Source organism: Pinus tabuliformis, chromosome 7 (genome assembly GCF_031772625.1).
Source record: "Pinus tabuliformis cultivar Carrire ecotype Pingquan chromosome 7, CPIR1, whole genome shotgun sequence".
In the NCBI taxonomy this organism is placed as follows: Eukaryota; Viridiplantae; Streptophyta; class Pinopsida; order Pinales; family Pinaceae; genus Pinus; species Pinus tabuliformis.
In genome coordinates, this window is record NC_142293.1 from 84,400,314 (window position 1) to 84,427,590 (window position 27,277).

The 27,277-nt window shown below is 36.7% G+C and overlaps 2 protein-coding genes across 2 annotated transcripts; both read right to left on the reverse strand.

Annotated features, from left to right (window-relative positions):
* Positions 1–2,072: 2,072 nt before the first annotated feature.
* LOC149245370 (17.5 kDa class I heat shock protein-like) lies at positions 2,073–2,474 on the reverse strand. Its single transcript, XM_089438010.1, has one exon. The coding sequence runs from the start codon at positions 2,472–2,474 to the stop codon at positions 2,073–2,075; it is 402 nt and encodes a 133-aa protein (XP_089294136.1).
* Positions 2,475–18,609: 16,135 nt separating this feature from the next.
* Positions 18,610–19,011, reverse strand: LOC149245371 (17.5 kDa class I heat shock protein-like). The gene has a single exon (XM_089438020.1). The coding sequence runs from the start codon at positions 19,009–19,011 to the stop codon at positions 18,610–18,612; it is 402 nt and encodes a 133-aa protein (XP_089294146.1).
* Between the last annotated feature and the right edge of the window lie 8,266 nt (positions 19,012–27,277).

Genomic DNA, 27,277 nt, shown 5'->3' on the forward strand with positions numbered 1-27,277 from the left:
CTTTGACTTTGAACCGTGATTTTGCGTCCAGTGAAGATGGACCATTGAATCGGGCATAGCGTTTGAGAAAAGTATCCAAATACTCGAGAGAAGACGATTTCTCTTCTTCCTTTGGAAATGAAACGACATAATTCAATGTTTCAGGAATACCAATCCTCGATGAAAACACATCATCCTCCGTCGTCTTTACAGTTTTAGGAAGCACAATGGAGAAAAGATAGCGCAACTTATGCAGTTTACACACAAATGCATTGGCAGAAGATAAGCACTACGATTAAACATTGACAGAACTTGATGATGCACAAGAAGCAGAAAATAGCATACTGCATGACAAGATCCCTCTTAAAACTGATGACAACTCCATGGTAAGCCGGTACTCCAATGACACTAATTCGAATAGTTTGGCCTGCTTCTCGCTCTTAATGCTGTTTGGCAGAGTCAAGAAACAGAACAACGGGGAAAAGCTTCAATCTGGATGACCCAGATCTTACTCTCGCAAATCATTGCATGTGTTCAAATCAATCGATGCCCTCATATCCATTTATACCATATCACGGGCAGCACTCCTCAAGCAAACAGCAGCAACAAAGAGCTGCCAGGCTTCAACACGCAGAGGAAAAGAAAACGCCCTCGGATGTTTGACGTCCCTTACTCCGAGAGTATTCCAGTGATGGGTATCGAAGACCTGGAAGGAATGATCAGTCGTTCAAAGGAATGAGGCTTCTAGATCATCTGCTCAAGCACATGGCAGACACCGTCATATTGCGTTTCAGGCACCGTCAGGGGTCTAACCCGGTCGTTTTAGAATTTGTGGCCGCAAGAGATATAAGGATATACATTCTATGTGGTGAAGAGAAATATGATCCAATTAATCAACTAAACAATGGCGATAATAGGAGGTTGGTTGGCCGATACAGTGACTCAGCAGAAAGACTGAGAAACGTTACAATCATGCAAAAATCGTGCGAACTGTTAGAGGGCGGACTGGTCTATGTGCAGCGTTTAGACAGTGGCAGTCACTGTGGAGGGAACAGAGGGACAGAGAGCCCAGCAGTGGACAGACAGCAGAAGGGAGTTACAAGATTATGCCAAAAATGGAGCTGGCTCTGATACCATGTCAGGCCAGGCAGTAACTCTCCAAGGGCAGTAAAAAACTCAGAAAAACTGATTCGTATATTTCATTAGGTAGCTATTGTTTATATACATGAGTGTGACTGAACAGTTCATCTTCTTGATGACTGTTCACATTCCAGTTCACCCATCCGTTGAGGATTAGGTGTCAACAATAAACTTTTAAATTTAATACTATTTCAATGTTATAATTATGACAAATATATATATAGAGAAAATAAAACTTAATATATATATATATATATATATATATATATATATATATATATTATTTATTTATTTTTACCACATTAAAATAAAAAGCTTATTATTTTCCTTTTTGTTAAAGTGAGTTAGATCTTTGAAAGGCTTACTATTTTTTTTGGTATAAATACTTTTGTTTGATTATAACAAATTTACTATACATTTTATCTAAAGCGTTAAAATGTTTCATACATTATCTTTAGAGAAACATATTTTAAGAAAATTAAAATGTTTTATACATTATTTCCGGATAAACATATATTAAGAAAAATGCACAAATAATAAAGATTAAATTCTTATAGAAATATAAGCAATTATTTGTTGACACCTAATCATGAGGATTGGGTGAACAACTGTAATTGATGTAAATAAATAATAGAAAATATGAAGAGTCACCGAGAGATGAAATGAACAGTCTCTCTCTCATGTATATAATAAAGACCAACCTAAATGAATATCATGAATTGTTTTGAGCAGTTACCTCCTGGTCTGACATGGTACCAGAGCCAACACCATTTTTGGCTTCAAGCTCCATTTTGTAACTCCTTTCTGCCATTTCTTCATAACTTTGTCCTGCATTTTCCTGCCAATTTTCCTGGTGGTCTAACTTTGTCCCTCTGTCAATTTTCCTGGTAAACTCTCCCACGCTCCTCCACTTTCATGCTCTGCCACATTCTTCTCTTTGAATATTCCTCCACTTACATGCTCTGCTGCATTCTTTTCTCCCATACCTCTCCCTCAACATAAATTTGAATGGACCGGATACGAGTCTCCTGGTCAGGCTTCTTGAGGATGGTAAGAGTGAGAACACCATTCTCCATCTTTGACTTCACCTCCTCATGAAGCCTAGCATTATTGGGAAGCAAGAAAGGACGCGAAAAACTACCGTGCGGTCTTTCAAAATGGTGCACCTTGTTCTCTTCATCCACTGGTTCCTCCAATACACGTTCACTGCTTATCTGCAATACACGTTGGCCTTCGTCCACCTGAATTTTGACATCCTGTTTACTAAGACCAAGAATGTCAGCCTCGAAGATATGAGCCTCAGGGGTCTCTTTCCAATCCACTGCAATGTTGTTTTCATATAGACGATATCCCATATATAACACGTTGTTGGGATCCCATAATGTTGTTTTCATAACATTGTTTTCAAAGTGGCTAACATAGTTAACGCTCCTGCGTTTGACTATGTTTAATATATTGTTTGTAAATACCATCCTTGGGCCCGAACATGCTTTGATATCTGCTCTAATACCTCTATCAGAATCATTTTTCTAGTAGCAAAAGTTTTTTTTTTCTCCATAAAAGCACATTTCTTTTGCGAGCAGAAGTATTTTTACAGCACTCAGATTTTACAATGCATTCAATCATATCTATTGCGGGAGTAGTTCTCATTGGCAAGGAGAAATATCTTGAGTGGTCCTGGAAGATAAAACATACCCTCATCTTCAATGATTTGTGGAAAGGAGTGTGTGTTGGAGACGGAGAAAAAGAGCGAGAACACCCTACCTCACAGAACACCCTACCTCACACAAGGAGTTCACCATTTGGGAAAATAAGAACAGCAAAGCTCATGCATTAATTGTAGCATCTGTAAGTGAAGAGGTGAGTCGACATATTTCGCCATTTTAAAATGCTTTCGAAGCCTTACAAAAGCTGAATGAACTCTATGACTCACTCTACACTTGAATTTGTTCAACTCATGATTAAACTCTTCACTCTTGAATTACAAAATAATGATCCTCTTGCTCTTGCATTCGAAGTAAAATCTATAATGCATGATATCAAAGCCACTAAGGTTGAATTGGATATTCCTCTTATCTCTTTTCTCAAGCCACTTTATCCTACTTACTCCAATTATCTTGAGTCATTGCAAGGAAATGGAAATCTCAAATATATTACCTTTGACTCTCTTGTGTAAAAATTTGCTGAAAGAGAGAAAGCTTTTCGAAAGAAGACAGCCCCTGAATCTTCTGAAGAGGCTATGTGCCTTACTCATAAAGAAAAGAATCTTGCCCAAGATTCTTCCAGAGGAAGAGGTGGTCGAAGAGGAAGAGGAAGATATTTCAGAGGGAGGGGGGCACACACTCTCAAGGAGAAAAGTCAGATTTTCACTGCACACTCTAAAAAAGAAATGGATCACATGATGCCTCCACATGCAAGTTGCCTTGGGACAAAATTGAGCAGCAAAGAAACCAACCCAAAGGTAAAACTAATGACATAGACAGAGGTAAAGCACCTGAATATGCTCATTATGTTGTGGCAAAATGTAATATTGAAGTAAATGAAGACTTATTTAATGCTTCACTTACTTCTTGGAAAAATGATTGGTTGCTTGATTCAGGAGCAACTTGCCACATGACTCATAGAAAATATTTTTTTGAAGAATTTACTAACAAGGTTGATGGAGCAGTATAATTTGTAGACCAATCAAAACTCAAGCCATCAAGGCTTGGCGCAATCAAGCTTAAATTGTCTGGTCTTCTAGACTTTCTTCTGCATCATGTTCTATATCTCCCACAGCTGAAGAGAAACTTGTTGTCCTTGATCCACATCCGCTAGCAAGGTCACTCCATTCATATGTTTGATGGCAAGATTGAGGTGAGAAAAACATCTGACCACTCACTTGTCATGAGGGAGATAGAAGAAGAAAGGCTTCTCAAACTGCAGGGTACCTCTGCTCATGCACAACATTTCTCATACAATTCTCATTATGAAGAAGGTACAGTTCCATCAAGTTTATTATGGCATGCTAGATTTGGACATTTGAACTATGAAAACCTTCGCTTGTTGAAGAAAAAAGGTGTTACTCGTTTGCCTACAATTCCTATGAAACTTAAGCAATGTGATGCTTGCATTCTAAGAAATCATAGCAAACAGTCTTTTCATGATTCACATTCAAGAGCACATAGAAAACTTGAAATGGTTCATTCAGATTTATGTGGTCCAATGCCTATTCCTTCTGCAAAAGGAAATAAATATATGATGACATTTATTGATGACTACATTAGAATGTGTTGGGTTTATTTATTGAAGAACAAATATGATTCTTTTAAAACATTCAAGAACTTTCATACATGGATTGAAAATGATGCACAATCTCATATTGGCTCTATTCACACTGATAATGGAAAAGAATACACTTCAAATGAGTTTGAAAACTATCTTCACCAACATGGGATCAAACATCAAACAATTGTGCCTTATAATCCGCTACAGAATAATGTATCTAAAAGAATGAATAGGACAATCTTAAATATGGTGCGCTCCATGATGTTTTTCAAAAATGTAAAATTGATGTTTTGGGCTAATGAAGTTCTATGTGTTGTATATATAAAGAATAGATGTCCATCTAATGCTATGAGAAACAAGACTCCTTATGAAATGTGGTATGGGCACATTCCTTCAGTAAAACATCTCAGGGTCTTTGGTTCCACTTGTTATACCTTGATACCAATGGTACATTGAATCAAACTTGGTGCAAGAAGTCGTAAGTGTATCTTCCTGGGGTATTCAAACACCTCCAAAGCATACGTCTCTATGATGAAGTCAATAAAAAGTTTGTTGTAACTAGAGATGTAATCTTTCCCTAATCATCCAAAACTGATAATGTTGTTGAGCGGCAACTTGATCGCTTGGATAGATTCGCAAATGAAAAATCATTTCAAGAATTTGATAATCAGATTCCACATCTTGAAGGGGGATTCCTATACTAGATCAACCTGTGGAATCTTCTTCTGAAGCACTCTCTCCCCCGCATGAAACTCCAACAACGGATGATACTTTAAGTGATGTGATTGATAGAATTGGGAGACTCAATATTGATTCAAACCCAACTCAATCAACGGAGCAGCCTGGACTATCTAAGAAAGGTCCCCCAACGTGGCTGACAAAGACACTTGAAAGTGTTCATCGTGATGAAGTTGGAAAGACAGGAACTAAAAATTCAAACTAGCAAAACGGAGATGACTCTGATTCACGTGTTGATATGGATCTTTCTTATGATTGTGAATTGAATTTTTTTACAGATTTTGAACCAACTTCCTTCAAAGAAGTTGCTTCTCATGATGAATGGAAGGAAGTGATGAAAAAGGAGTATGATGCCCTCATAAACAATGGCACTTGGTAGCTGGTTGATTCTCCATTAGGAACCAAACCAATTGGCTGCAAGTGGGTGTACAAGAACAAGTATAAAGTTGATGGCTCACTTGACAAGCACAAAGCCAGGTTTGTGGAAAAAGTTTTTGCACAGAAGGAAGGGGTCGATTATGAGGAGACTTTTGCTCCCACAACAAAATGGGCTACCATCTGGACACTCTTTGCCCTAGCAACTCATAACGGTTGAAAGTCCATCAGATGGATGTAAAAACTGCTTTCTTGAATGGAGATCTAAAAGAGAATGCTTTTATTTCCCAGCCTGAAGGATTTGCTGTGAAAGGAATGAACATAAAGTATGCAAACTTTTGAAATCCTTGTATGGCCTCAAACAAGCACCGCGAGCTTGGTATGAAAAACTAACTGAGCATCTTTTGAAACTCAATTTCAAACATTATGATCTTAATGATGTAACTTTGTTTGTCACGAAGGTTGGCAAAACAGTTGTATATCTTGTGGTATATGTAGATGATCTTTTGATGACAGGGAACAATGAAAGCTACATTGCATCCATAAAGAAGGAATTGAGGAAAGGTTTTGAAATGACTGATTTGGGCTACGTTCATTACTATCTTGATATTGAAGTAACTCAACATTCGAAGTCCATATTCCTTTCTCAAAAGAAGTACATTGGAGATCTATTGAACGGGTTTGGCATGATAGAATGCAATCCTCTTACTACTCCAATGGAACAAAACTTAAATCTCACATCCATTGAAGGAAAAGAATTTGAGGATGACACAAAGTATAGATAGCTTGTAGGAATTCTCAACTAACTAACTACTACCAGACCAAACATTTCATTTGCTGTTGGAATCCTCTCCAATTTTATGCAAAAGCCTTGTGAGGGACATTGGTCTGCTGCAAAAAGAGTTCTAAGGAACTTGAAGGGAACTCAAGACTTTGGAATCAAGTATACACAGGTGGGCGACTTCAGCTTGATTGGATACTCTGATTCAGACTTCGATGGAGACAAAGAAACTAGGGTATCTACTTCAGGTTATGCTATGAGTCTTGGATCACGAGTTGTCTCCTAGAGATCACCCAAACAATCAGTTCCAGCAAATTCCACAAGAGAGGCACAATATGTGGCAGCAACTGAGGCAACAAAATAAATTGTGTGGCTCAGGAAAATTCTTGAAGATTTGCAGGTAAAACAAGTACAATCGACTCCACTCATGATTGACAATACTTAGCAATAAAGTTGGCCAAGCACCCAAAGTTCCATGATTGAACAAAGCACATCAATACTAAATATCATCTGATTCAACATCATGTTGAGGCCAAAACAATCCATCTCTGCCATTGTTCCACTAATGAGAAAATTGCAGACATCTTCACCAAAGCACTATGAAGAGAAAATTTTGAAAGATTCAGAATGATGCTTGGACTCACCAACATCCCTTCAAATTAAGGGGGGGAATGTTGACACCTAATCATCAGGATTGGGTGAACAAGTGCAATTGATGTAAATAAATAATATAAAAGATGAAGAGTCACTGGGAGATGAAATGAAGAGTCTCTCCCTCATGTATATAATAAAGACCAACCTCAATGAATATCATGAATTGTTTTGAGGAGTTACCTCCTCGTCTTACATTATTACATTAGTATAAACAATTACCATCTACTAGTCCAACCATCATTACAAAATACATGTTGTTTATAAAGGGATTGAAATAATTTATAAATAGAGGATGAAGGTTCCACTGTAAAATTGATATCATGTTTTGTTGAATTGTTAATGTTTTGTTTAATATTTAAATAAATAACCTTTAAAATATATATAATTAAACTTATTCATAATTTCTAATCTCACACTCTCTATTTTGTTCCTAAAAATACAAATACCTATCCACATGGATATACCTATCATTTTTATATTATACTTGAATTGTAATTATAAATTAAAATTATATACTAATATTATAATATTTCAACCTTTTTTTAGAGTATATTTTAACATTTTTTATAATATATTTTATCATTTTCTATGGTAAAATTTTAATATTTAGGTGTGTGTTGTGTTGTACAACAACCCCCAATTTTAGAAAAATTTTCTTGAAAAATCATAATATGAAATGGGTCCCTTTTAAAAAAAATTAGATGTGTGAATAAATTGGTATTAACCCATCTTTAGAAAAATCCTCATCAAAAGGTCCAATGGAAATGATATATTATAAACCTTTTGATTAATAATACAATAGGTCTTTTAAATAATTACAAAGCTCTTTATTATTACGATAAAGCGATCGCAAGATCGCATATCGTAATAATAAGAAAACATATATAAAATACCCATTAACTACTCTGATCCGAAAAAGGAAATCGCTATCGGATATCGAGGAAGGCAAAACACATCGTATATAGAAAGCGCCTCTCCCATTCCTCCGATGTGATAAAAGGCATCACCATCAGCAATTGGCCTTAACAGCCCAGCATATGGATTATGAGACCTTCAAATCTTCCGATGCGATAAGGCGTATCGCCATCGACGATCACAGATTTCGCAATGGCATAAGTAATATGACCCGAGCCCATCCCCGATTGCGATACATTAAATCAAGGCATGTGTTTCGAAACATATTTGAAAGGCTTGCATGCATTGTATCACCTTTTGGTGATCAAGGGATATTTTGGACTTATCATGAAAACCTTCCTGTTCACGTTACCAATCATCGATTGTGATTTAATTTTGATTATCCACCAAAAAATCTAAGCCACGCTTGAATGGATCATTCACCATATGAACGTTACGATGGGTATTTAAAAGCTCCCTTACCATGATTGACAGGTGAAACGACCAATTAATGAAGCAGTTATGCCGAGATTTTTCACTTAGATTCTATCTGTGGAAGTTTCACTATAATCTTTGATTATTCGCTAATTGATATAACTCTTTCATATTGGCTCATACTACCTATTTCCCCGTATCACGCTGGTTTCATTCCTTGTGCAGAATTCTGCCGAAATAACAAGTTTTAAGCAAATGGGAAAGAAATCCAAGAGATCTGTGGTAGCAACGGCACCTACAGTAACAGTGCAGCCAACCAGTGATCCAGGACCAAGTAAAAAAGGCCTAATCTCAGACACTACATGTCTCGATCTTGGAAATACAAGTTGGCAAAGCATCTATAATTTAATTGAAGTAGAGGATCCTGAGGAAGTGTCGGAAGAAGCTACTGCAGACTCAACTAATAAATCAGAAGCTTCCCTGAAAGACTTAGCCGACTCATATTTGCACATGATAGCAGCGCGGGAGAAAATTCTTCCATACACTGATGTAGTTAGATGGGTGGTTGAAGAAATCCCAGTTTCACATAGAACGTTTTACACAGCGGACGGAAGAATGTTTGGTTCGTTTCAGCTTGATGACTTAAGGAAGATGTACCATTTACCCGAGCCCGAGAATAAATACAACAAAGCCTTTTTGGAGAAATTCGCGGCAAAAAATGAGATTGAATCGGCCCCAATCAAATAATGGAGACAGAATCCCGCAAAGCACAAACATGAATCATCGGGTAAGTACTCCGTGGATTCATTATCATCTCCTTACTGTTATGCTGGGGCAATGATTTGTAGGATGTGGGGAGTGCATGATTCAACAAAGTTTACTATTGAAATGGTTCCTTTAATGGAAGCGGCAGTTAATAGTTATGTGATGCGTTGGGCAAACATATTGTCCGATAAATTAGCCACTGCAATTCTTGACTTCAGAAAATATGCACGTAAAACCACCAGAACAATTCCCCCTTTTTATTATAGTGCTTATATTATGGATACTCTTTGCTTTAATTCCGAATACTCGGTACTCGGGTGGAGATGGACTGCATAGTACCCTAAGCCAATCCAAATTTATCATCAAATGTTATGGAAGGCACATTATAAAGACCACTTGTACCAAATCTGTAATGGTTTCATGTTACCTATCTATTATGCCATTTTTGATAAGCCCGCGCCAAGGATTTCCGAGGAGGTAGCAATCGACTTGACTGCTGTAGGGAATTGGTTTGGGGAAGAAAAGTTCACATATAAAAGGGTTTATGGTAGACTCGTAAAACCCCATGTCCTTCCTTTGTATATACCTGATAAGCTATTGGCTCGAGAGTTGGCCTACAAGATAACCACAACAAGAACATCCAAAACTCTTAAGAATTCTAAAAAGCAGTCATGGCCTACATTTCCTTTGAGGTGTGGTGTTTACACTCTACATGATTACAAACATGCGGAGAAAGAGACAGAAAAAATAAACATGCTCAATCTTGCAACCATCCCCAACAGGCAATACGACCCAAGTAAAGTTGCCTATAATGTGCTTGAACAAGCCAAACTTACAAAGTTTGACCATGAAAAAGAACAATTTGACAACCTGTTTTCTTCATCAAAATCATTATTTCAGGTAAAGACATTGGCCAAAATGAAATATAAAGATGAAGCACTGGTAGAATTCAATAGGCTCAGAGAACAGAGGTTGCAAACTCTACCACTGGACTTATTAGCGACTACCCCAACAACTCAGTCAAGCGAGCTTGAACAGTGAATTATCGACAAACCTCTTGCTATAGAGGAAATCCCCGAAAAGGGAAAAGAGCCAGAACAGAGACAGAGCAGGAGAAAGAAAAGAAATAGGATAGTGAGTATATTAATCTAGATACATAGATTGATCCCAAACTCCTCAAAGAATGGCCACTTTTTGACTCTATTATAAGCAATCCTGAGACTTCACAAGGGTTTGGCACACCTCAAGTAACAGTCGGTCAAGATACAACAACAACTACGGTTCCAATTGAAGGAACCATCAACTTATCCATCAACAAAGATGTAGAAATAATTCCTAAAGATCCATCCGATCAAATTGTTTTGCAGATAGAAGACATACCACCATTAGATGTCTTTTACAGTCCCAAACACAGGGCTGTGGTGAAAAGACAGCGAAAAAGGAGGAGACTTGATCAATATTCCCTTTTACCAGAACAAATAGAGATGGCTAATGTGGTGTGGAAGGAGGAATTTAACCCTTCTGATGACCTTACAAAACTTTCTCAGTATGCCGAAGCTTATTCAACTGCCACCATGGATAAAGCCTCAGAAGTAAGAAATCTACTTAAGGAAAGAGATCAAACAATTGTTTCATTGCAGTCACAGGTGTCCGAAGCATAGCGAAAAATAGAACAGTTAGAACAACAACTATCAACACTGCAACAGGTAAAGAATCAATTAAAGGAGCAATTGCATAAGGAGAAGCATAGGACAGACTTAAGTGCAGTACAAAAACAAAAGGAATTATCTGAGGCATTGGACAGATTGAAGACAATGAATGAACAAATGAGTAAGACTAAAAATGAGAAAATCGCTCAACTAACACACCAAGTAGAAAGGTTCAAGAGTCTTCCTCAACCAGCAAAGTTTAGAACTGAAGCTCTCTGAATAAACAAAGCATTGATTACACAGCTAAAACTGCTATGTCACAATATTTCTCTGGTTGAGCCTCTTTGTGAAATTACTACATCAATAGTTGACAGATCAGTCGATGCGAGGTAGGATTTGGAACAGGCTGATGAAACTTTGACCAATTTTTTGGCTTGGCAAGACACCAGTGAAGGGAAAGCCACGAATTTGGCTAAAATTCTAGAGTCACACAAAGAAATCCTTATTCTAGAATGGTAGTCACAACTGATGAAAGCAGAGAGAGAAACATCAAGATGCAGATTATCAACCAATAATTTAATTGAGTTAATCAATGACACTCTTTATCTGTCTAACATGATTTCACAGTGCTCTCTAGGTAAATTGACGTCAGCCAAATCATTGGAACAAACATGCAATCAAGAATTGGAAAAGAATGGAAGATTAATTACCAACATCCAAAGTTTAACTTGGGATACCTTTTGGTTTTTCTTAATTAAACCATACAGTGAGAGGGCTGCACTTAAATGTTTAACCGATGCCATCAGTTGCATGATTCCCGAAATCCATGATGCCACATACTCAGCTCAACTACATTCTCGTCTAAGTCACCCTCCAGAATTACAACCGATGCTTGCTATCTGCCAGCTCAAGCCAAAGGGAGATCATCCGAAACAACGAATCATGCTGCTGACTGCAAACAAGCCGATTTTGAGGAGATACTCATAATGTAGTTGTGCCAATTAATAGCATTTTTATTTTGTAATTAGTTAGCCTAATTAGTATTTATAGGCCCTTTCATGCATTTAGAAAGGGTCCACAGTTTTTGTATAAACTCAAATCAATAAGTCACACTATTGTGCTTCTGATCTATTTTTATGAAGACTGGGCCAGTATTCTAAATTTTAACGAAGAAAGCTTTGATGACATGTGCATTATTGCCTTATTGTGGAAGTGTTTCTAAGCTAGAAGAAGAAATTTGAATGCGATTGATATCGGGAGTGATTCAAATAACATATGGTACTATTATCTATGCTCTTGCCTCATTCTTACATGTGAATCAACATTTATTTAATCTTGCTATCATTGGATATATGTATGTGTTTTAACAGCAATCCTTATACTTATCACTATTGAATGTCTAAGGAGTGTTATTCTTTCAATCATATTTATGTCTATGATATATATGAAGAATAGTGTAATAATGTTTTCTTAATTACTTTGTTCAACTACTTGAACAAAGTAATTATCGTATGAATAAATGTATTTTTTTACCAATAGAGTCATCTATATGCCTATTTGTGTATAAAGATCATCAAAAGTTACACTAAAGCAAAAATTTCCCGGGATAGGATAGTTGTTCATAATTTTACTTTTAGATTAAATCATTCATCCATTATTATTAGATATTAAAGAATAAACCACTTATCCATCATATTTACCAATCATTGGGAAACTGGTCCCATTATTTCTAGTCGAAGCCACCACACCAAATGGAAAAGGAGCTGCCTTTAAGGTCCGGACCGGGTGGTTTTCCCCAATGTTGTTGCAACGATTTTCGAGGCATCAACATTTTTTGCGCTAGAAGGAGGGTATGAACTGTGAATAGTGAGCAAACCCAAACCTATAAGCCATTCTGAGAGTAAATCTCCCTCCACCTCCCTTCGGACCTTCCATTTTCATACTGGAACACCAGTATTCAAACGAGAAGAAGAGGAGTCAACCACAACTACTCAAACCCATCATACTTCAAAACGATTAAGTCCTGAGTCCCCTGAAGTACAGTCTCTTATCCAGAAACTTCAAGGCTTTTCAATATCACCACAGAAATCTGAGGTATTTCAGGGCAGTCAGACTTCGTAATTCAATCTACCTCACCCTCTCACCAGAATTCAAAGCGGAAAGCTCGTAATTGAACCTATTGAGTTTCCTTTACCTAAAAGGAAAAGGGCAAAAAAGAACACTGAAGGATCTGACAGTGAGACTTTCTCATCATCATCCTCCATCTCATCTTCTCTAGTGCGAAGTCAGCCATCCACCCACCATTACATATTGTTGTTCAAAAAGGATCAGGAACTTCAACATCTCAACCTCAAACCTCAATATCAACTCCTTCCCAAACATTTGGAACTTCACCTACAATATCATCTACTATTAGTTTTCCAATGGCTCAAAATCCATGGAGTAGTCCTCGTGCAGTCCATATGCCCGCACCACTACACTAATTGCCAGATTCTCCTGAAAACTGGTTGCCAAAATTTAATCCAGATACAGGGACACCAGCCGAGGAGCATATTAACAATTTCGTGTTATCATTAATTTGAAAGGAGTGACAGAGGAAGATGCTGTCGTTAGGCTTTTACCTTATACCTTACAAGGATCAGCTTGGTCTTGGTATTTTTCCGTGCCCTTTGGATCCATTATTAGTTGGAACATTTTCCAAGAACAGTTTCTGACTAAGTATGGCGATGATAGATCTTTAGCAACGTTAATTAATGATCTCTCAAATCTTAGGATAGAATCTAAAGAACCTATTAAGGAATTCAACTCACGATTCAATAAACTCTTGAATAATATTACAACCACCATTAAACCAAGTGAGAGAATCAGAAGTGAATGGTATATAACGGCCCTACCTTCAAATATACCTATTTTTGTAGACAGAGCTGCTAAACCAGCTTTAGCTGAGAACATGAAAGAGGCGCTTGCTGTAGAGAAATGCATTATTTCTTTAGAAAAGAAAGCTACTCTTGAAGATGGGAAATCCAAAAAAGTTTCTTTTAAAGATGATTCAAAGAAGAAAACCCATAAAGATCCATATGATATGGAAGGTTTACAAAAATTCCTCAAGACTATGTCAAATGAAATGGTTGAAATCAAAAAGCAAGTAGCTGAAACTTCAACAAAAAGGCCATTTAGAAATTTTAAGAAACCTGAATCAAAACTGCCAAATGCCATCTCTAATGCAAACTCAGATCCCAAAGAGGAAGAAGAAGATGAAGCAGCCTTGCCATCTCAGGAACCAGAAGAAGAAGAAATAGTTGAATGCCATGGGATGTGGGATTTTATTTTACCGAACTCCGATACAGAAAATGAACAAGAAGATTTTCTTGTGACTACCAGAAGTAAAGGTACTCCTGAACCTGTTCAGGCAACTTCGAAGAAAAGGAATGCAGGTACCACTACTACCAAAGAAAAGCTCTCCACAAAGAAATCCACACCAATACCATCCCAAAATCAGCCATCATCTTCAAATTCACCTTCAACATCTAAGACATTAGTAGTTGCAGATTCTATGGACTACAATATTATCGAAGATATGAAGAAGACTATGGCAAATATTACTATGTTTCAACTTAGCAAACTCAAACATCAACAGAAATTACTTCTTAAGGAGCTAAATGATGTACCTTCTTCACCTCTCCCTAATGTTGTATTGTCCAAAGCTGCTAATGATTCAGGTCAACCACCCCGTGGTAGGGTAGAAGCTATTGATGCAGTTTTAATTGGGGATAGATCAAATTCTCATACTCCTCCTTTCCTCTTGACCTATGAGATCTATAATAGAAATCTAGACAATTGTTTGATTGACTCAGGGGCTTCCTCTAATATAATTTCAGCTTCAGTTTGTTCCGAACTGAACATTGAACCCCAAAAGTCTACAATTAATATTGTACAGTTGGATAGAACTAAGGTCCAGGTTTTAGGGGAAATCAACTAAGTGACTATCAGGTTATCAGCTGATCCAAGAGTGGTTCAAAGAATTGATATTTTAATTGCTGATATACCTGAATTCTATGGGTTGATTTTAAGTAGAGATTGGTCTGAAAAACTCCATGGTTATATTTCCACCGATTGGTCCCATATGCGGTTACCTTATAAAGGAAAGCCAAATCAGATTAAAATCGATCGGGAGAAACACATGACCCATACTATTACCGAATTCAAACAGGAAAATCAACCAATAGCATTCAATAACAATATTTTTGGGAATTATTCATCTGAATCATTCTTTGGCAATTTCACTACCCAACCATCTCCGTTCCCAGTTAATAATTTTACATCTCAAATCGAAAACTTCTCACAAATAGATAGGTCAAGATGTGTTAATATTGCTAAGGAAACTGTAAATAAAATTGTTGATAATTCTTTATTTTGGTCACTAAACTTTGATGGGTCTAAATCTAGTGAAGGTGCCGAAGAAGGATGTATTTTAGTTAGTCCTGAGGGAGAAAAAACTATGTTATCATGCATATTGGAGTTTGAATGCACAAATAATACAGCTAAGTATGAGGCCTTAGTTCAAGGACTTTACAAAGCAATTGGTCTCAAAGTTCAATATCTGAAGGTGTTTGGTGACTCAGAAATTGTTATCAAACAAGTTAGAAACTCAATTCATTGCCTTTCTGGTCATCTCAAACACTATCAGTCTTTGGTACAGGAACTCATATCTCAATTTTTAGCATTCAACATTTCTCCCATCCCTAGGTCCCAAAACGCAACAGCCGACTTGATAGCTAACGTTGCCTCCAAACTCCTACCATCTCAAGATTATAGCTCAGATATATTTTCAGTAGAATTAATTTTTAGACCATCAATTCCTGATAATGTCACCAATTGGTGAGTGTTCAATCAAGATGAAGACATTTTAAATTTCTTGAATTCAGATAAGTCCTATGATGATCAAATCATTGATTAAAGTAATCATGATCTTCAAATGAAGAAAAAACAAGAAGAAAACTCAATACCTAAACCAGTGGTCAAACATGAGGATCTTTATGATATTAAAGACAGGTTTAAACAGGTGACCAATTCAAAACTCCAGAGTTCTACTTAAAGATTTGAATTGATAAACCTAGGTACTGAGGAAAACCCTCAAAACATCAATTTGGAATTAGGACTTTCTTTAGGAGAAAGAATAGCATTCATTAGATTGTTACAAAAAAACAAATATGTCTTCGCTTGGAAATATGATGATTTGAAAACATATGATGCATCAATCATTCAACATACTATTCCAATGCTTTCTGAACAAAAGCCAGTGCAACAGAAGTTAAGAAAGATTCATCCTAACCTAGAGAGTCAAATAAAGGCTTAACTAAATAGACTCTTGAAGGCTAATATAATTTTTCCTGTTAGACGTTCAAACTGGGTGTCCAACATGGTGCCTGTTAGAAAGAAAAATGGTGATATCAGGATTTGCATCGATTTCGGAAATCTTAATAAGGCAAGCCAAAAAGATAACTTCCCTTTACCTACCATGGAACAGACACTCCATTCAGTAGCTGGTTCTGAGTTAATGTCTTATTTAGACAGTTTTTCAGGATATAACCAAATTTTGGTCCATCGTGATGACAGGCTTAAAACTACCTTCAGAACTAAGTGGGGAACTTATGATTACCAAAAAATTCCTTTTGGACTTATTGATGCAGGAGCTACATTCCAGAGAGAAATGGAAATGGCATTCAAAGGATTTCTCAATAAATCAATAGTTGTCTATTTAGATGATATTACTGTATTTTCCAAGAAAAGGTCTAATCATTTACATGATTTTCCAAGAATGAATGTGGGATTCAAGACAAAAACAAATAGGGCTTCCCAAATATTAAACCACCTCCACCATCATGCTCTCGCGATATCACCAAAATCGGTCATGAGATCACATAATCAAACCAATACATATATAACCAGGGTTTCTCTTATATTAAACCATCTCCACCCTCAGGCTTTACCGCAATCCCACCAAAAGAGTCAAGGGATTACTAGGCACAAAACAAGCTTGGATGCCTCAAATTTTATTCACCAATACCTTGAGGAATTTTCATGTCTCCATCCTCAAGCTTTACCGAAATCTTGCCAAAACCGGTCAAGGGATTCCTAGGGTCTATGGGAATTTTCTTGATACCACCTCACCTCGTTCGAAAAACCATCTAGCAATCCAACGCTCAACAAAATGAAAGAACCCCATAACACCATGGCTATCTAGAAAAGGAAATCCAAGGCTAAAACCATTGTCACACTTGGAAAAACCTATTCCCATGACAAAAAGAGAACCAAATACACACATGCATGTACCATGCTTTCACAAACTAGCTAGAAAATTACACATGCAACCTGTTACCCTTAAGTATTCTTGTTCAAACTACTTGAGCCAACTTTTTCTTGCTTGTCCTTTGCTTTCCTTTGCTTCCTTTTCCTTCCTTCGCTTTTGTTTCTCCAATATTAGAGTGCTCCATGAATGCTCTAGGTGGGTAAGAGTATGAGATAATAGAGAAAGCTCCAATCTAAAATTGACAAAAAACTCCGAACTGGTCCAATTAATCAACTAAACAATGGCGATAATAGGAGGTTGGTTGGCCGATACAGTGACTCAACAGAAAGACTGAGAAACGTTACAATCATGCAAAAATCGTGCGAACTGTTACAGGGCGGACTGGTCTATGTGCAGCGTTTAGACAGTGGCAGTCACTGTGGAGGGAATAGAGGGACAAAGAGCCCAGCAGTGGACAGACAGCAGAAGGGAGTTACAAGATTATGCCAAAAATGGAGCTGGCTCTGATACCATGTCAGGCCAGGTAGTAACTCTCCAAGGGCAGTAAAAAACTCAGAAAAACTGATTCGTATATTTCATTAGGTAGCTATTGTTTATATACATGAGTGTGACTGAACAGTTCATCTTCTTGATGACTGTTCACATTCCAGTTCACCCATCTGTTGAGGATTAGGTGTCAACAATAAACTTTTAAATTTAATACTATTTCAATGTTATAATTATGACAAATATATATATAGAGAAAATAAAACTTAATATATATATATATATCTATATATATATATATATATATATATATATATATATATATATATATATATATATATATATATATAGATATATATCTATATATATATATATATATATATATATATATATATATATATATATATAATTTTACCACATTAAAGTAAAAAACTTATTCTTTACCCCATATATATATATATATTTATTTATTTATTTTTACCACATTAAAATAAAAAGCTTATTATTTTCCTTTTTGTTAAAGTGAGTTAGATCTTTGAAATGCTTACTATTTTTTTTGGTATAAATACTTTTGTTTGATTATAACAAATTTACTATACATTTTATCTAAAGCGTTAAAATGTTTCATACATTATCTTTAGAGAAACATATTTTAAGAAAATTAAAATGTTTTATACATTATTTCCGGATAAACATATATTAAGGAAAATGCACAAATAATAAAGATTAAATTCTTATAGAAATATAAGCAATTATTTGTTGACACCTAATCATGAGGATTGGGTGAACAACTGTAATTGATGTAAATAAATAATAGAAAATATGAAGAGTCACCGAGAGATGAAATGAACACTCTCTCTCTCATGTATATAATAAAGACCAACCTAAATGAATATCATGAATTGTTTTGAGCAGTTACCTCCTGGTCTGACATGGTACCAGAGCCAACACCATTTTTGGCTTCGAGCTCCATTTTGTAACTCCCTTCTGCCATTTCTTCATAACTTTGTCCTGCATTTTCCTCCCAATTTTCCTGGTGGTCTAACTTTGTCCCTCTGCCAATTTTCCTGGTAAACTCTCCCGCGCTCCTCCACTTTCATGCTCTGCCACATTCTTCTCTTTGAATATTCCTCCACTTACATGCTCTGCTGCATTCTTTTCTCCCATACCTCTCCCTCAACATAAATTTGAATGGACTGGATACGAGTCTCCTGGTCAGGCTTCTTGAGGATGGTAAGAGTGAGAACACCATTCTCCATCTTTGACTTCACCTCCTCATGAAGCCTAGCATTATTGGGAAGCAAGAAAGGACGCAAAAAACTACCGTGCGGTCTTTCAAAATGGTGCACCTTGTTCTCTTCATCCACTGGTTCCTCCAATACACGTTCACTGCTTATCTGCAATACTCGTTGGCCTTCGTCCACCTGAATTTTGACATCCTGTTTACTAAGACCAAGAATGTCATCCTCGAAGATATGAGCCTCAGGGGTCTCTTTCCAATCCACTGCAATGTTGTTTTCATATAGACGATATCCCATATATAACACGTTGTTGGGATCCCATAATGTTGTTTTCATAACATTGTTTTCAAAGTGGCTAACATAGTTAACGCTCCTGCGTTTGACTATGTTTAATATATTGTTTGTAAATACCATCCTTGGGCCCGAACATGCTTTGATATCTGCTCTAATACCTCTATCAGAATCATTTTTCTAGTAGCAAAAGTTTTTTTTTTCTCCACAAAAGCACATTTCTTTTGCGAGCAGAAGTATGTTTACATCACTCAGATTTTACAATGCATTCAATCATATCTATTGCGGGAGTAGTTCTCATTGGCAAGGAGAAATATCTTGAGTGGTCCTGGAAGATAAAACATACCCTCATCTTCAATGATTTGTGGAAAGGAGTGTGTGTTGGAGACGGAGAAAAATAGCGAGAACACCCTACCTCACACAAGGAGTTCACCATTTGGGAAAATAAGAACAGCAAAGCTCATGTATTAATTGTAGCATCTGTAAGTGAAGAGGTGAGTCGACATATTTTGCCATTTTAAAATGCTTTCGAAGCCTTACAAAAGCTGAATGAACTCTATGACTCACTCTACACTTGAATTTGTTCAACTCATGATTAAACTCTTCACTCTTGAATTACAAAATAATGATCCTCTTGCTCTTGCATTCGAAGTAAAATCTATAATGCATGATATCAAAGCCACTAAGGTTGAATTGGATATTCCTCTTATCTCTTTTCTCAAGCCACTTTATCCTACTTACTCCAATTATCTTGAGTCATTGCAAGGAAATGGAAATCTAAAATATATTACCTTTGACTCTCTTGTGTAAAAATTTGCTAAAAGAGAGAAAGCTTTTCGAAAGAAGACAGCCCCTGAATCTTCTGAAGAGGCTATGTGCCTTACTCATAAAGAAAAGAATCTTGCCCAAGATTCTTCCAGAGGAAGAGGTGGTCGAAGAGGAAGAGGAAGATATTTCAGAGGGAGGGGGGCACACACTCTCAAGAAGAAAAGTCAGATTTTCACTGCACACTCTACAAAAGAAATGGATCACATGATGCCTCCACATGCAAGTTGCCTTGGGACAAAATTGAGCAGCAAAGAAACCAACCCAAAGGTAAAACTAATGACATAGACAAAGGTAAAGCACCTGAATCTGCTCATTATGTTGTGGCACAATGTAATATTGAAGTAAATGAAGACTTATTTAATGCTTCACTTACTTCTTGGAAAAATGATTGGTTGCTTGATTCAGGAGAAACTTGCCACATGACTCATAGAAAATATTTTTTTGAAGAATTTACTAACAAGGTTGATGGAGCAGTATACTTTGCAGACCAATCAAAACTCAAGCCATCAAGGCTTGGCGCAATCAAGCGCAATCAAGCTTAAATTGTCTGGTCTTCTAGACTTTCTTCTGCATCATGTTCTATATCTCCCACAGCTGAAGAGAAACTTGTTGTCCTTGATCCATATCCGCTAGCAAGGTCACTCCATCATATGTTTGATGGCAAGCTTGAGGTGAGAAAAACATCTGACCACTCACTTGTCATGAGGGAGATAGAAGAAGAAAGGCTTCTCAAACTGCAAGGTACCTCTGCTCATGCACAACATTTCTCATACAATTCTCATTATGAAGAAGGTACAGTTCCATCAAGTTTATTATGGCATGCTAGATTTGGACATTTGAACTATGACAACCTTCGCTTGTTGAAGAAAAATGGTGTTACTGGTTTGCCTACAATTCCTATGAAACTTAAGCAATGTGATGCTTGCATTCTAAGAAATCATAGCAAACAGTCTTTTCATGATTCACATTCAAGAGCACATAGAAAACTTGAAATGATTCATTCAGATTTATGTGGTCCAATGCCTATTCCTTCTGCAAAAGGAAATAAATATATGATGACATTTATTGATGACTACATTAGAATGTGTTGGGTTTATTTATTGAAGAACAAATATGATTCTTTTCAAACATTCAAGAACTTTCATACATGGATTGAAAATGATGCACAATCTCATATTGGCTCTATTCACACTGATAATGGAAAAGAATACACTTCAAATGAGTTTGAAAACTATCTTCACCAACATGGGATCAAACATCAAACAATTGTGCCTTATAATCCCCTACAGAACAATGTATCTAAAATAATGAATAGGACAATCTTAAATATGGTGCACTCCATGATGTTTTTCAAAAATGTAAAATTGATGTTTTGGGCTAATGAAGTTCTATGTGTTGTATATATAAAGAATAGATGTCCATCTAATGCTATGAGAAACAAGACTCCTTATGAAATGTGGTATGGGCACATTCCTTCAGTAAAACATCTCAGGGTCTTTGGTTCCACTTGTTATACCTTGATACCAATGGTACATTGAATCAAACTTGGTGCAAGAAGTCGTAAGTGTATCTTCCTGGGGTATTCAAACACCTCCAAAGCATACGTCTCTATGATGAAGTCAATAAAAAGTTTGTTGTAACTAGAGATGTAATCTTTCCCTAATCATCCAAAACTGATAATGTTGTTGAGCGGCAACTTGATCGCTTGGATAGATTCGCAAATGAAAAATCATTTCAAGAATTTGATAATCAGATTCCACATCTTGAAGGGGGATTCCTATACTAGATCAACCTGTGGAATCTTCTTGTGAAGCACTTTCTCCCCCGCATGAAACTCCAACAACGGATGATACTTTAAGTGATGTGATTGATAGAATTGGGAGACTCAATATTGATTCAAACCCAACTCAATCAACGGAGCAGCCTGGACTGTCTAAGAAAGGTCCCCCAACGTGGCTGACAAAGACACTTGAAAGTGTTCATCGTGATGAAGTTGGAAAGACAGGAACTAGAAATTCAAACTAGCAAAATGGAGATGACTCTGATTCACGTGTTGATATGGATCTTTCTTATGATTGTGAATTGAATTTTTTTACAGATTTTGAACCAACTTCCTTCAAAGAAGTTGCTTCTCATGATGAATGGAAGGAAGTGATGAAAAAGCAGTATGATGCCCTCATAAACAATGGCACTTGGTAGCTGGTTGATTCTCCATTAGGAACCAAACCAATTGGCTGCAAGTGGGTGTACAAGAACAAGTATAAAGTTGATGGCTCACTTGACAAGCACAAAGCCAGGTTTGTGGAAAAAGTTTTTGCACAGAAGGAAGGGGTCGATTATGAGGAGACTTTTGCTCCCACAACAAAATGGGCTACCATCTAGACACTCTTTGCCCTAGCAACTCATAACGGTTCGAAAGTCCATGAAATGGATGTAAAAACTGCTTTCTTGAATGGAGATCTAAAAGAGAATGCTTTTATTTCCCAGCCTGAAGGATTTGCTGTGAAAGGACATGAACATAAAGTATGCAAACTTTTGAAATCCTTGTATGGCCTCAAACAAGCACCGCGAGCTTGGTATGAAAAACTAACGAAGCATCTTCTGAAACTCAATTTCAAACATTATGATCTTAATGATGTAACTTTGTTTGTCACGAAGGTTGGCAAAACAGTTGTATATCTTGTGGTATATGTAGATGATCTTTTGATGAAAGGGAACAATGAAAGCTACATTGCATCCATAAAGAAGGAATTGAGGAAATGTTTTGGAATGACTGATTTGGGCTATGTTCATTACTATCTTGATATTGAAGTAACTCAACATTTGAAGTCCATATTCCTTTCTCAAAAGAAGTACATTGGAGATCTATTGAATGGGTTTGGCATGATAGAATGCAATCCTCTTACTACTCCAATGGAACAAAACTTAAATCTCACATCCATTGAAGGAAAAGAATTTGAGGATGACACAAAGTATAGATAGCTTGTAGGAATTCTTAACTAACTAACTACTACCAGACCAAACATTTCATTTGCTGTTGGAATCCTCTCCATGTTTATGCAAAAGCCTTGTGAGGGACATTGGTCTGCTGCAAAAAGAGTTCTAAGGAACTTGAAGGGAACTCAAGACTTTGGAATCAAGTATACACAGGTGGGCGACTTCAGCTTGATTGGATACTCTGATTCAGACTTCGATGGAGACAAAGAAACTGGGGTATCTACTTCAGGTTATGCTATGAGTCTTGGATCACGAGTTGTCTCCTAGAGATCACCCAAACAATCAGTTCCAGAAAATTCCACAACAGAGGCACAATATGTGGCAGCAGCTGAGGCAACAAAATAAATTGTGTGGCTGAGGAAAATTCTTGAAGATTTGCAGGTAAAACAAGTACAATCGACTCCACTCATGATTGACAATACTCAGCAATAAAGTTGGCCAAGAACCCAAAGTTCCATGATCGAACAAAGCACATCAATACTAAATATCATCTGATTCAACATCATGTTGAGGCCAAAACAATCCATCTCTGCCATTGTTCCACTAATGAGAAAATTGCAGACATCTTCACCAAAGCACTTGGAAGAGAAAATTTTGAAAGATTCAGAATGATGCTTGGACTCACCAACATCCCTTCAAATTAAGGGGGGGAATGTTGACACCTAATCATTAGGATTGGGTGAACAAGTGCAATTGATGTAAATAAATAATATAAAAGATGAAGAGTCACTGGGAGATGAAATGAAGAGTCTCTCCCTCATGTATATAATAAAGACCAACCTCAATGAATATCATGAATTGTTTTGAGGAGTTACCTCCTCGTCTTACATTATTACATTAGTATAAACAATTCCCATCTACTAGTCCAACCATCATTACAAAATACATGTTGTTTATAAAGGGATTGAAATAATTTATAAATAGAGGATGAAGCTTCCACTGTAAAATTGATATCATGTTTTGTTGAATTGTTAATGTTTTGTTTAATATTTAAATAAATAACCTTAAAAATATATATATAATTAAACCTATTTATAATTTCTAATCTCACACTCTCTATTTTGTTCCTAAAAATACAAATACCTATCCACATGGATATACCTATCATTTTTATATTATACTTGAATTGTAATTATAAATTAAAATTATATACTAATATTATAATATTTCAACCTTTTTTTAGAGTGTATTTTAACATTTTTTATAATATATTTTATCATTTTCTATGGTAAAATTTTAATATTTAGGTGTGTGTTGTGTTGTACAACAACCCCCCATTTTAGAAAAATTTTCTTGAAAAATCATAATATGAAATGGGTCCCTTTTAAAAAAAACTTAGATGTGTGAATAAATTGGTATTAACCCATCTTTAGAAAAATCCTCATCAAAAGGTCCAATGGAAATGATATATTATAAACCTTTTGATTAATAATACAATAGGACTTTTAAATAATTACAAAGCTCTTTATTATTACGATAAAGCGATCGCAAGATCGCATATCGTAATAATAAGAAAACATATATAAAATACCCATTAACTACTCCGATCCGAAGAAGGAAATCGCTATCGGATATCGGGGAAGGCAAAACACATCGTATATAGAAAGCGCCTCTCCCATTCCTCCGATGCGATAAAAGGCATCACCATCAGCAATTGGCCTTAACAACCCAGCATATGGATTATGACACCTTCAAATCTTCCGATGCGATAAGGCGTATCGCCATCGACGATCACATATTTCGCAATGGCATAAGTAATATGACCCGAGCCCATCCCCGATTGCGATACATTAAATCAAGGCACGTGTTTCGAAACATATTTGAAAGGCTTGCATGCATTGTATCACCTTTTGGTGATCAAGGGATATTTTGGACTTATCATGAAAACCTTCCTGTTCACGTTACCAATCATCGATTGTGATTTAATTCTGATTATCCGCCAAAAAATCTAAGCCACGCTTGAATGGATCATTCACCATATGAACGTTACGATGGGTATTTAAAAGCTCCCTTACCATGATTGACAGGTGAAACGACCAATTAATGAAGCAGTTATGCCGAGATTTTTCACTTAGATTCTATCTGCGGAAGTTTCACTATAATCTTTGATTATTCGCTAATTGATATAACTCTTTCATATTGGCTCATACTACCTATTTCCCCGTATCATGCTGGTTTATTCCTTGTGTAGAATTCTGCCGAAATAACAAGTTTTAAGCAAATGGGAAAGAAATCCAAGAGATCTGTGGTAGCAACGGCACCTACAGTAACAGTGCAGCAAACCAGTGATCCAGGACCAAGTAAAAAAGGCCTAATCTCAGACACTACATGTCTCGATCTTGAAAATACAAGCTGGCAAAGCATCTATAATTTAATTGAAGCAGAGGATCCTGAGGAAGTGTCGGAAGAAGCTACTGCAGACTCAACTAATAAATCAGAAGCTTCCCTGAAAGACTTAGCCGACTCATATTTGCACATGATAGCAGCGCGGGAGAAAATTCTTCCATACACTGATGTAGTTAGATGGGTGGTTGAAGAAATCCCAATTTCACATAGAACGTTTTACACAGCGGACAGAAGAATGTTTGGTTCATTTCAGCTTGATGACTTAAGGAAGATGTACCATTTACCCGAGCCCGAGAAGAAATACAACAAAGCCTTTCTGGAGAAATTCGCAGCAAAAAATGAGACTGAATCGGCCCCAATCAAATAATGGAGACATAATCCCACAAAGCACAAACATGAATCATCGGGTAAGTACTCCGTGGATTCATTATCATCTCCTTACTGTTATGCTGGGGCAATGATTTGTAGGATGTGGGGAGTGCATGATTCAACAAAGCTTACTATTGAAATGGTTCCTTTAATGGAAGCGGCAGTTAATAGTTATGTGATGCGTTGGGCAAAAATATTGTCCGATAAATTAGCCACTGCAATTCTTGACTTCAGAACATATGCACGTAAAACCACCAGAACAATTCCCCCTTTTTATTATAGTGCTTATATTATGGATACTCTTTGCTTTAATTCCGAATACCCGGTACTCGGGTGGAGATGGACTGCACAATACCCTAAGCCAATCCACATTTATCATCAAATGTTATGGAAGGCACATTATAAAGACCACTTGTACCAAATCTGTAATGGTTTCATGTTACCTATCTATTATGCCATTTTTGATAAGCCCGCGCCAAGGATTTCCGAGGAGGCAGCAATCGACTTGACTGCTGTAGGGAATTGGTTTGGGGAAGAAAAGTTCACATATAAAAGGGTTTATGGTAGACTCGTAAAACCCCATGTCCTTCCTTTGTATATACCTGATAAGCTATTGGCTCGAGAGTTGGCCTACAAGATAACCACAACAAGAACATCCAAAACTCTTAAGAATTCTAAAAAGCAGTCATGGCCTACATTTCCTTTGAGGTGTGGTGTTTACACTCTACATGATTACAAACATGCGGAGAAAGAGACAGAAAAAATAAACATGCTCAATCTTGCAACCATCCCCAACAGGCAATACGACCCAAGTAAAGTTGCCTATAATGTGCTTGAACAAGCCAAACTTACAAAGTTTGACCATGAAAAAGAACAATTTGACAACCTGTTTTCTTCATCAAAATCATTATTTCAGGTAAAGACATTGGCCAAAATGAAATATAAAGACGAAGCACTGGTAGAATTCAATAGGCTCAGAGAACAGAGGTTGCAAACTCTACCACTGGACTTATTAGCGACTACCTCAACAACTCAGTCAAGCGAGCTTGAACAGTGAATTATTGACAAAACTCTTACTATAGAGGAAATCCCGAAAAGGGAAAAGAGCCAGAACAGAGACAGAGCAGGAGAAAGAAAAGAAATAGGATAGTGAGTATATTAATCTAGATACGTAGATTGATCCCAAACTCCTCAAAGAATGGCCACTTTTTGACTCTATTATAAGCAATCCCGAGACTTCACAAGGGTTTGGCACACCTCAAGTAACAGTCGGTCAAGATACAAAAACAACTACGGTTCCAATTGAAGGAACCAGCAGCTTATCCATCAACAAAGATGTAGAAATAATTCCTAAAGATCCATCCGATCAGATTGTTTTGCAGATAGAAGACATACCACCATTAGATGTCTTTTACAGTCCCAAACACAGGGCTGTGGTGAAAAGACAGCGAAAAAGGAGGAGACTTGATCAATCTTCCCTTTTACCAGAACAAATAGAGATGGCTAATGTGGTGTGGAAGGAGGAATTTAACCCTTCTGATGACCTTACAAAACTTTCTCAGTATGCCGGAGCTTATTCAACTGCCACCATGGATAAAGCCTCGGAAGTAAGAAATCTACTTAAGGAAAGAGATCAAAAAATTGTTTCATTGCAGTCACAGGTGTCCGAAGCATAGCGAAAAATAGAACAGTTAGAACAACAACTATCAACACAGCAACAAGTAAAGAATCA

Bases quoted from the DNA above. Each gene is read 5' to 3' on its own strand.
- LOC149245371 (XM_089438020.1), bottom strand. From the start codon at position 19,011: ATGGGATATCGTCTATATGAAAACAACATTGCAGTGGATTGGAAAGAG.
- LOC149245370 (XM_089438010.1), bottom strand. From the start codon at position 2,474: ATGGGATATCGTCTATATGAAAACAACATTGCAGTGGATTGGAAAGAG.